The sequence below is a fragment of the Mustela putorius genome, unplaced genomic scaffold (genome assembly GCF_011764305.1).
Source record: "Mustela putorius furo isolate JIRA1106 unplaced genomic scaffold, ASM1176430v1.1 tig00003834_pilon_pilon_pilon, whole genome shotgun sequence".
Lineage (NCBI taxonomy): Eukaryota > Metazoa > Chordata > Mammalia > Carnivora > Mustelidae > Mustela > Mustela putorius.
This window is the reverse complement of record NW_025421987.1, coordinates 96895881-96907970: the sequence shown is the minus strand read 5'-3', so window position 1 is coordinate 96907970 and position 12090 is coordinate 96895881. Positions and strand designations below refer to the sequence as shown.

At 39.3% G+C, this 12090-nt stretch overlaps 2 protein-coding genes across 6 annotated transcripts in view; one reads left to right on the top strand and one right to left on the bottom strand.

Annotated features, from left to right (window-relative positions):
* LRCH3 (leucine rich repeats and calponin homology domain containing 3) overlaps nt 1-12090 on the bottom strand; it is a 146189-nt gene that overhangs the window by 10005 nt on the left and 124094 nt on the right. The window lies entirely within an intron of this gene.
* The window catches only part of IQCG (IQ motif containing G), a 53826-nt gene that overhangs the window by 38350 nt on the left and 3386 nt on the right, over nt 1-12090 (top strand). For 3 of the 5 annotated variants that reach the window (XM_013052649.2, XM_045088774.1, XM_004745392.3), the window contains exons 7-8: nt 2364-2525; nt 3725-3799. In XM_013052649.2, the coding sequence (XP_012908103.1) occupies nt 2364-2525; nt 3725-3799 (237 nt within the window). Of the gene's footprint in view, nt 1-2363; nt 2526-3724; nt 3800-5969; nt 6287-12090 lie in introns of those variants that run through there. The other 2 variants (XM_045088776.1, XM_045088775.1) reach the window with 2 other exon arrangements.

Sequence of the window (12090 nt, the reverse complement as noted above, 5' to 3'; positions counted from 1 at the left end):
TGAAGGGAGTCTGACTAAGTTTAGGGGCCTCTGATCCTTTAAACCATATTTGCTTTTCATGGTGGATAATCCTGATGGATTTCTGCTGTTTCTTCTAATGCTTAGAACTAACTCCATCCAGCTTACATGGCAGAACTAAAGTTGGTTGGTATTTAGAGAAACGGCGATCTCTGACTAAAGCAGTGTGTTTTCATTATTAATTGTGTTTGCTTGTCATGCTGTCAGCTAATCAATCATCTCTCTGTGAAATTACTCCTGCTGCATCTGTTCTTCTCAAATGATCAGATGTTATCTCCCCGACTAAAACCCTTCTGAGGCTTCCCATGGCCCTTGGATTACAATTCAAACCCCATACTAGTGCTTTGGAGGGCCTACATGGTCCGTCTTACCTCCCTCTCCAGCCTCATCTTGTCCTACTCTCAACCCTTGCTGGGATAGTCTCCAGAGTTTTCTTTCAGTTCCTGGAATGTATCCAGGTTTTTGCGGCTTCAGGACTTGGGTACTTATTTTTCCTCTTTCTTAGACTCCTCCTTGATCCCACTTTTCATGTGACCTCCATACTTACCCTTCAGGTGTCAGAGAATCCTTCATAGAGAGATTCCTTCTCAGAGAATCCTTCATAGACTACCTGATCTAATGTGGGCCTCCCTTGTCACTCTCTCCCATGGCCTGTTGTCCTATTGAGTGTTGTCTTTAAGAGTGTTTTGTGCCTTTAAAAAAGTTTGCTTTCTTTTTTAAGACTTTATTTACTTAGTTAATTTTTTAAAAGATTTATCTTATTTGAGAGAGAGAGCGAGAGAGCAAGTGGGCAGAAGGGCAGAGGGAGGGAGAATCCTGAAGCAGGCTCCCTGTTGAGCAGAGAGCCCAACATGGGGCTCCCTCTCCCAACCCTGAGATCATGACCTGAGCTGAAATCAAGCGTCAAATACCCAACTGACTGAGCCACCCATGCACCCCTTAAGATCTTATTTTTAAGTAATCTCTATACCCAACGTGGGCTCGAACTCATTACCCTGCGATCAAGAGGTGCACATTCCACCAACTGAGCCATCCAGATGCCTCAAAAAGTTTGTTTTATTTTATTTTATTTTTTTAAGATTTTATTTATTTATTTGACAGAGAGAGATCACAAGTAGGCAGAGAGGCAGGCAGAGAGAGAGAGGAGGAAGCAGGCTCCCTGCCGAGCAGAGAGCCTGATGCGGGACTCGATCTCGGGACCCTGAGATCATAACCTGAGCCGAAGGCAGCGGCTTAACCCACTGAACCACCCAGGCGCCCCAAGTTTGTTTTATTTTAATCACATCTCTATCACTAGACTGTAAGCTCTATGAGGGCAAAGACCACGTCTATTAGTTCTCCACTATTTAGCTTAGTATGGTACTGAATGAATAGTTTTTAAATGAATATTAAAACCTTAAAATTGCCAAGCACTTTGGGACCTGCAAAGAGTTTTTACATATTCTTAATTAACTCCGTACAATCACTTGCTGAGATATTCCAGACAGGGCAGATATTAATGTTTTTATTTTATAGCAGGTAAAACGTGCAGAGTTTAACTGACTTGGCCAGGCTGACACAGCTATTGGGGGCTTGGGTGAGAAGACAGGTCTTTTGATCATTTAGAGCAGTGCTTTTTCTACCAAAATGAGATGGTAATGAGAAGTCTTTGTGTATACAGACTATCCAAATAGTGTACTAGGAAAAAAATCTCCCATTCTTGATGCTTAGAACTACTTAGCCTTTGTTTTCATGTATACTGTCCATGATTATTGGCTAACTTTCCTGTAGTGCAATAATAGTAAAATAGATCCATTTTCTTGTTGATTTATAGATACAAAAGGTAGGCTTTAGCCACTGGCTGAACTGAATGGAGGTAGAATATTTTTTTTTTTACTTTATTATTTTAAAAATTATTTATTTATTTTAATTTATTTTATTAAAGGATTTTGTTTATTTATTTGACAGAGAGAGAAATCACAAGTAGGCAGAGAGGCAGGGAGAGAGAGAGAGGGAAGCAGGCTCCACACTGAGCAGGGAGCTCAATGTGGGGCTTGATCCCAGGACCCTGAGATCATGATCTGAGCTGAAGGCAGATGCTTAACCCATTGAGCCACCCAGGTGCCCCTGATTTATTTATTTTAGAGGGGGGGGGGGCTGAGGGGAGGGGCAGTGGGAAGGGAGGGGGAGAGAGAGAGAATCTCAAGCAGATTCCCTACTGAGCAGAGAGCCCAATGCCAGGCTCCATCTTATGACCCTGAGAACATGACCTGAGCCGAAATCAAGAGTTGAATGCCCAAGGAACTGAGCCACCCAGGCACCCCATGCATGTATTTTAATTTAGAAACTTGGTCTTACCTCTACAGAGTCGGAATGAATATATTGCTCACCTCAGGGACCAGTTGCAAGAAATGAAGGCAAAAACCAACATGGAAAATCGCTATATGAAGAAAAACACTGAGCTGCAGATCTCCCAGACCCAGAAGAAATGTAACAGAACTGAGGAGCTTTTGCTGGAAGAGATAGAGGTAATCACTGCTGCTTGAGGAATGAACACATTCGAGCTGTCACTCTTCATATTGCTTCAGCTAACAGAGGAGGAAGGAGAGGGAGAATATCTTGATCTTTGCTCCAGCTCTCCTGCAGCTCTCACATTTGAGACCAGAAGTAAAAAGAGAATGAAGTCTTGTGTATTTGCAGGCAGAGATTCTGATGGGCTGTAGCCGACATCCACTGTTTTTTGTTTGTTTGTATTTTTAAAGATTTTATTTATTCGACAGAGAGAGATCACAAGTAGGCAGAGAGGCAGGCAGAGAGAGAGAGAGGAGGAAGCAGGCTCCCTGCTGAGCACAGAGCCCGATGCGGGACTCGATCCCAGGACCCTGAGATCACGACCTGAGCGGAAAGCAGCGGCGGCTTAACCCATTGAGCCACCCAGGCGCCCCCATCCACTGTTTTTTTGTGACGACTTTGAAAGTCAGTTGTACTTTCTTCCCTTGGTCACTTTATCCTTATTTTATAAAACCACTTGCCATTTCTCCTGGTAACGCGGGCAAAACAAGATGCTTATTAAGTGTGGGTTTTTGCTGCTGCCAGCTGGTACCTTTTATCCCTCTATTAAGAAATATAAAATCAAAAGAGCTGAATTTCATTCAAACCTAAATTTATATAGCTGGAAAGTCACCACGGAAAAGAGTAGGAGAAAGAAACAAGGGGCAGACCCTCACTAGAAAAGGAAGGCTCCAATGGCTAAATGAACAGTAGGTAGGTGGGAAGGAACAAACATGTCATCCCTGGGGAGGAGGACTGCTTTCCCTGGGCCCCACTCATTTGAAAGCTTACTCCCCTGGGTTAGTTAGACAACCCTGACTACAAACTTTACTTGCACTCTGGAATTTCCTTTTCTAGGCCTAAGAACCTTGTGCCCTTGAAGCATGGTTTCTCTCCTTCAATTGACATCACTTTATCCAGGCAAGCGGATCATGGTCCTTTTGTCCTGGGCACTGGCATGTGTCCCCTACAATGCCAGCAAATGGCCTAGCGACATTTGTGAACATGAACTGGGTTGAAGGGAATGATTTCCCAGCCCTAGAGCAATATGGCAGGATTCTTGGGATCTCAGCTGGTAAAGAAAATTGAGATCTGGCCACAGATCTCTAATATTGAGAATTTCTCATTCCGAACCCTGCTGGCAAGATTTCCTGATACTGGTTTATTGTTGTCACAGAAACTGAGGTTGAAAACTGAAGAAGAGAACAGGATTCATCTGGAGATTGAAACGTTCCTTAGAAAAGAGCAGCAGGTGGGTCCCCAAAACTTTTCCATGCTCTGATGTGTTTGTGTTTCACTTACAAAATACATATTTCTTTATTCATCTTATTTCTTCTTGTGTGAATTATATGTGACTGAAGTGGTTTTAATTAGTATTTCTAAAACTAATAACAAACTAAGCTGAGAGGAGTTTTAAAAAAAATCCCTGTTGGGATGAATAAGGAAAAAATTTCTAGCTTAGAATTCAGTTTACCTTTGAAAAAGCTAATAAATTTTCAGTAAACAGTTCCAAATTTGTGGTTAAAGAAAATAATTTATACCTGCTATCTCACAGGGCTTTACTAAAACCAAAATCTAAATTTCTAATAAGGATTATGTACCATGTTCCTTGTTCAGTGTTAGATGCCTAGTTAGCATGTGTTTAATGACAATCCGATGAGTTAGTTGGTGGGTGAATGGATAATGGATGGGTGAAGTCAGTGTTTCCCAGATTGTCAGCCCAGTAACACAACATAGATTTTTTTTTTTTAAAGATTTTATTTATTTATTTGACAGTCAGAGATCACAAGTAGGCAGAAAGGCAGAGGAGGAAGTAGGCTCCCCGCGGGGCAGAGAGCCCGATGTGGGGCTCAATCCCAGGACCCTGGGATCATGACCTGAGCCGAAAGCAGAGGCTTAACCCACTGAGCCATCCAGGCACCCCCAGAAAGACATAGATTTTGAAAAGAAAGAGTGAAAGCTCTCATAATCACCCCCAAATTATTCCAGTAGTTCTTCCAAATCTTTTTCTTGATATACATACTGGTTTATGTACCTAAATACTTACATTTTTAGTATTTATCTATCCATCTATTTATTTATTTGTTAATATTTCTGACATAAATAGGATCATACCACATATATTATTCCAGACTCTTTTTAAAAAATATACTTTGTCTTACTGTTTCCAATAGCAATACAACTGCTATATAATATCCCATTGAGGGGTAGACCAAAATTTAGTTAGCCATTCTTCTGCCACTGGACATTCAGGTTGTTTCCAATTTTGCTAGTATAACAATGCTAAACATTCTTAGCTATGTCTGTAAATGCATGGTATATGGAAAGTCTATTCATTTTTGCATATCACTGTAGATGCCTTATGCCCTCTCATATTAGTTTTAATGTTTTTCAGTTAATTCATTTAGATTTGCTTTCTAGAAAATCTTTTCGACTGCAGACAATTTTACATTTTCGTTTTTGTTATTTATATGTGTTTCCATTTTGTTGCTTATAGTATAGCTTGAGTGTCAAGTGTAATGTTGACTAGTAGTAGTGATAATGGGGCACCATTGTTCTGTTTTTGGTTTTAGTGGTATTTCAGTCAGTATTACATATGAATTCATAGTCTAGCCCAGGTTCTCATGTGCAGGTTAGGGCATTCATTGGGAAATAATGGGACACTGAAACTCATAATAGGAATATCTCAATGTATTCAGAAGTAATTAATATTCAACTCCCAAGTAACTCTGAGCCTCCCTTCCCAGTGGAAGTAGTATGCCTTTGCGGGTTTGGGAGATTAGTCTTACTTTCTGTGAAAATGCCATAGTAATAACTTCATCTAAGTCAGATGCTCACTCTCAACACCCAGCACAATCACTCCTCTTGTCCCTGGACCCATAACTAGAGTCAAATCTCAGCAAGCTTCAGGGTACAGGTAATTCAGATATCTATAATTCAGAGGGAAATAGCTTATAAACCTAAAGAATTACAAGACTTTGCTTGTAATTGGGAGACATGTGTGGGAATGGATTCTAAGGGTGATAGACCAACGAGGGTGGAATGTAACGCTAGACTGAGTCATGTTCATTGATATGGACATACTTACTGGAGATTCTGGATCCCATGTGATAGCTTGTGAAGCTGGACTCTAACGGTTCACTTGAAACTGGACTCAGCGACTCGGCAGTGGCCCACATTTAATGAGGTGGAGATGCCACAGCTTCCCTAGTAGGATTTAGTGGAGAGAATCTAAAGACTTAGGGAAATGGGAATATCAGAGTGAATTTGTGTGACCTACAGATCTGCTGCTGAACACCTACATGTAATGAGTTAGTGTGAGACATTTCTTCCCAGAGGACACTCCCATACTAAGACATTGAGAAATTTGTTCATGAGGGGAGCACTCACATCCTCAAAAAGGTCTTTGGTTGCTTTCCTAGGTAGGCCACGTAAAATCATGGGTGACATCATCATTGAAATGGCTTCCCTGCTTTCAGTGGTGATGATGGGATTCTGCAGAGCCAGAGGACACGAGGCAGCACTTAACTGCCAAAGAAAGGTGAACACATTTACCATGAAGGACAGCGGGGATGTACCAGAAATCAGAATGCCTTTGCTCTTAGTGATATTTGACAATGGCTAATTAATCATGGTACCCCTATGAACAAAATTCATGAGCAGCCTGATAAAGAATTACTTGATGTATGTAACAGAAGAAAGCCAAAACCACAATAAAGAGTCATGGTTTCTCCTCCAATTTCCAGAACTAAATCAATTCAAAGACCAAATCCCCTTAAGTGGAAGGGCCAGGTCTCCCTGAGGATGAACTCTACATCATTATGGAAGGTATATACTGTGAATCTTCCCCTAAGCCCACTCAAAGGGACCTGTGGCTATTATTAGAGTTACTGTACACTAGAAAACAGAAAATATCCAGACCCTTTCAGATTACTAAACATTGGCTCTGATTTAATATTAATTCCTAGGGACCTGAAACAATACCGTGGTCATCCCTACTCAAAATGAGAAATTATAGTGCTCAGGTGATCGGCAGATCTGCTTTACTCCAGGCCCACTTGCTCTGTGGATCCACCCTGTAGTTATTTCCCATTACTGAACATAGAATTGGAATAGACATACTCGGCAACAGACAGAATTTCCACATTGATTCTCTGATTTATGGAGTGAGGGCCATTATGGTAGTAAGGACCAAGTAGAAGTCTCTGGAACTTCCCCTTCCTACCAACATAGTAAATCCTAAGCAGATGCTGCACCCGTACTGCAAAGGCAGAGATCAGTGCCAACAAAAAATAAAGCAGCAGAGGTAGTGATACTTACCACATCCCCATTTAGCTAAGCAGTGTGACCTGTTGAGTTGAGTGATCTTGGATAATGACTGTAGACTATTGTAAATGCAATCAGGTGATGACTCCAATTGCAGCTACAGTTCTAGGTGTAGTATCTTGACTAGGGAAATTCTTCAGAGGCCACTGGCAATCGGTAGGCGGCTGACCAAAGCCTGTGTCTCCAACCCAATTTGGAAGAACCTCCAGAAGCAGTTAGCTTTTACCTGGCAGGGTCAACCGTACATCCGCACAGGCTCGCATCAGGGCTGTGTCCCTTCTGTTCTTTCTGCCATAATATGGTCTGCAGAGATCTTGCTTGCTTTGACTTTCTACAAAACATTGTAGTAGTCCCCTTGCTGATTCTATCTGCTGAACAGGACAAAGCAAGGACTTTGGGTGCCTTAGTAGGACTTATGAATGAGAAGGTGGGACAGAAGCTACTTTTGGTACCAGTTTTGAATCACTGTTCAGTTAGGTGACAGAAAACACAACAGTTCTTTCAGCAGGGAATGTTTAGCAAAAGAATCATTAAGAGTAAGGGATTGGCTACAAAGAAAGGATAAAAGAGAACTCTAAAGAAACACCCTAGGGTCAAAGGATGGTATCCAAGGAAGGGAGGAACAGAGATGTTTGCTTCATTGCCCTGGGTCAGAGCAGGTTCATAGGTAGTGGGATAAAGTGGACAAACTGGGAATGGTGGGTTCTTTGGTAAGCAAGAATCCTCCTGTTATGTCAGCAAAACTTGTTGGTGAATAAGTGGCATCAGTGTCCCCCACACAGGCCACTGTCAGCCCTGTGCCCCAGGAACAAAAGAGGAAGGACTTGAACAAAGGAGAGACGCTTTCCTGTCATGTCCCTTTAGCGCCCTCTACTGACAAGGCTTATCACTGTGCCAAGTGGCAAAAGAACCAAGTTAGAGCAAGCATCCTGGTTGAAAAGTTGGCTGGTGAAGGATTCATTTAGAGAAGCAATAAATTGATAACTGGCACAAATGGGGTTGTATGAGGTTTACTACATAGGTTTACGGTAGATAAACTTTTATCAAGTTAAATAAGTTTCCTTTCAGTCTTGCTGAGTTTTTTGTTTTTTGTTTTTCGTTTTTAATCTGGAATGAGTTTTGATGTTTTATGAGATAGATTTTTTCCATCCATTGAGATATAGGCTTTTTATTTTTTAATATGCTAATAAAGTAAAATATAGTAATCATTTATTGATGAATCATCTTTAAATTCTTGGGATAAACCCTGCTTGTTCATAATACATTATTCTTTTAACAGACTGCTAGATTGGTTTATAGATTTTTATTTTGTATTTATATATTCCATAAATAAGTTTAACCTATAGATTTATTTTTTAGTGTTCTTTGTATTGTAACAGTTATGGTAGCTAAGCAGCTTGAGTTGGGAAGCTTTCCGTCTTTTTCTGCTCTGAAACCTAAAAATACCAATAGAACAAATAGATTATTATCTGTTCCTTGAAACTTTACTAAAATTTAGTCATAGACAATCTTTTTGAGTACCATTTTCAAGGGGAGATGGTTAGCTACCTTTTCAATTTTTTAATTATTGATGTCTTCACTTAAATAATCTTTTTGAGTCATTTTTTGGTAATTTCTTCCTAGAAAGAACTCATTTCATCTAAAACATTCATTTCAAATTTATTAATATAAAGATGTGCTCCACAGTCTCTCACAACTTAAAAGTTCCTTTATTTATGTAGTTATTGTTTTCATCTTTATTTTTTAAAGATTTTATTTATTTATTTGATGGAGAGATTGAGAGAGAGCACAAGCAGGTAGAGCAGAAGGTGGAGGGAGGGGAAGCAGGCCCCCCCGCTGAGCAAGGAGCCCAACATGGGGCTCAATCCCAGGACCCTAGGATTATGACAAAGGCAGCAGCCTAACTGACTGAGTCACCCAGGCGCCCCTCATCTTTATTTTAAGAAATTTGTGTCTTCTCTCCCTTTTTCTTGCTTAAATGATTTGTCAAAATTTTGACCATTTTATTGGTCTTTGCAAAAACCATCTTTTGGCTTTATTGAGCAAATACTTTTTCATTTTCACATTGGTTTTTGCTTCAGTTTTGAGCAATTATTTTCTTATACTTCCTTTGAGCTTATGTTGTTAATCTTTGTCTAGTTTTTTAAATGCTATGTTCATTGACTTTTGAATTTTATTATTTTCTACTATATTCATGTAACCCAACATATTTTTCTGAGTACTGTTTGGCTGCAGTATACAGGTTTTGATACATAATGCTTTTTTTAAAAAAAATATTTTTATTTATTTGACAGACAGAGGTCACAAGTAGGCAGAGAGGCAGCCAGAGAGAGAAGGAGGGGAAGCAGGCTCCCTGCTGAGCAGAGAGCCGGATGCAGGTCTCGATCCCAGGACCCTGGGTTCATGACCTGAGCCAAAGGCAGAGGCTTTAACCCACTGAGCCACTCAGGCGCCCTTGATACATAATGCTTAAGTTATCATCCCTTTTTTTAAATTTTAAAGACTTATTTATTTATTTAGAGATAGAGCAGGAGAGTGTGTACAAGCAAACACAAGCAGAGGGAAGGGCAGAGAGAGAGGGGGAAACTGGCTCCCCGATGAGCAGGGACCCTGATGTGGGGCTTGATCGCAGGATGCTGAGATCACAACCTGAGCTGAAGGCAGACTCTTAACCGTCTGAGCCACCCAGGTGCCCTTAAAAGTGTATTTCTTAAATGTCCAGGTAGCTGGAGTTGGAGAAGAAATGTGTAGGCTTTCTATTGCTGACAACCCTTTGACGTCTACACTGTCTTCCATTGTGGTGTTGTTATGTGAAATGTAAGACTTTATGCCTTTTGGCATTTGTTGAGCCCTCATTTGGGCTTCATATATGCTCAGATTATGTGAATATTCCATGGGTATTTGAAAAGAATTTGTATTCTCTGTTAGGTATAAATCTGGGGTGCCTGGGTGGCTCAGTTGGTTGAGTGTCTGCCTTCAGATCAGGTCATGATCTCTGGGTTCTAGGATCAAGGCCCATGTCCGGCTCCCTGCTCGGCAGAGAGTCTGCTTCTGCCCCGTTCTTCCCTGGCTCATGCTCTCTCTTGCTTGCTGTCTCTCAAATAAATAAATAAAATACAATCTTTTTTTTTTTTTTTAAAGGTCTAATAGTCTGTCAGATTCTTCATGTTATTTATTTTGATCTAGCTGAGCTGTTAATTTCAGAGAAGTATGAGAGCCTCCCAAGATGATTTCGAATCTGTCAATTTCTTATATTTCTAATAATTTTTGCTTTATATATTCTAAAATGGCATTAGAATATAAAACTTCATAACTACAATATCTTTTTAATAGAACATGCCTTTTCTCAGGATAAAATATCCCTTTTTGTCTCATTTAATTATTTTTGGCTTGAATTCTGTTTTTCCAGATACTACTTGCCAAACCTGCTTTCTTTTTGCTATGATTATATTGTTTTAGTTGTGATTTTTATAAATCGTTCATAGATTGACTTTTTTTAAAAATTGGACACTATTTTGATAGGAAAAAATTTTAAAAATATTTTATTTATTTATTTGACAGACAGAGATCACAAGTAGGCAGAGAGGTAGGCAGAGAGAAAGAGGAAGGAAGCAGGCTCCCCGCTGAGCAGAGAGCCTGATGCAGGGCTCAATCCCAGGACCCTGGAATCATGACCTGAGCCGAAAGTAGAGGCTTTAACCCACTGAGCCACCCAGGCGCCCCTATTTTGATATGGAAATTTACCACAGTTTATTTTTATTGTGATTTTTAATTTATTTGTATTTACTTTTTTCATCTTATTTTATATTTCCTGCTTTTCAAGCTTTTTGGTGTTTCTTTCCTTCTTCTGTTGGATTGATGGAATTTTTATTGTTTGATTTTATTTTTTCTTAGTTAATTGTTTTGAGGATTTTGTTTGTCAGAGAGAGAGAGTGTGTGAACAAGCAGGGGGAGCGGGAGGCTCGGGGAGAAGCAGGCTCCCTCCCTGCTGAGCAGGGATCCTGACCTGAGCTGAAGGCTCAGGTCAGATGCTTAACTGACTGAGCCACCCAGGTGTCCCATATTGTTTGGTTTCTTGCTGTCTAGTGCAAATTCATCATTTGCATACCACTTTCTTAGTTTTGTAATATCAGCATACCACCGGTGTTATTATTTTGTATATACTCACTTCAACAAAATTTTTTATATTACTGTAAAATAAAAACCAGTATCATTTGCCATAAATAGAAATTAATATATCTAGAAGTTCAATAAATATCAAATGATGTTATTACATTTTAGCCATTTCTTTTTACCTGCCTGGAGACTGTTCTTTTTTTTTTTTTTTTTAAGAAAAAAATGTTAACAAGACTTAGAGATGTTAAAGACATGATTGCACCAAACTGATGTTCTCTTTAACTTGATCAGAATAATTGACTCACGTTTTTAAAAAATTCCATGTCAATGTACAACCTAAAGACTCTTTTTTTTTTAAACTTTTGATTATTTATTGATTGATAATTAAAATAAGCACCATTTATTGAAAGCCTTTTAGTGCCAGGCACCGTATACATTATATCTATTCTTCATAATATTCACAGGACATAAGTAGTAATATTCCCATTTTACAAAAGAAGAAACAAAGCCTCAGAGGTATTAATTAACATGTCCAATATATATAGCTAGAAAATGGGAGATTGAAGATCTGAACAGGCCTCTGATAGGCTCTGAAGCTTGTGTTGTTTTCCTTGCGTTATGCTGCTGTTTTTTCTTATATTCCACTTGTTCTATTTTTTAAAATTTAAATTCAATTAACATATAATGTGTTATTAGTTTCAGAATTATAGGCTAAAGACTCCTCTTGAGGTTTCATTCTTGAGGTACATGATCTAGTAGTTTGGAAGTTATGCATTATATTCTTGGAGTGGTAACCCTTCACATTTTAACATACTTATACTTTGTTCAAAGTATATTCTTTATACTTTGTTCTGTACTTTAACATATATATGTATACTCTGTTCATCTTAAGTCTAGAGTTAATCAATACTTATATCTTCTTTTCTTTAATAAAGCAAAGTTTTACCTCTTCTCTTCCTCTCTTACATCCCATATTGAAATCATTCATTACGTATTTCCATTTTATAAATGAGGGAACTGAGGCTTAAAGAATTTAAGTTAACATACTTGAGGGCCAGAGCTTAGGAGCGAAACCTAGGCATTCTGTCTTCAGAGCCTATC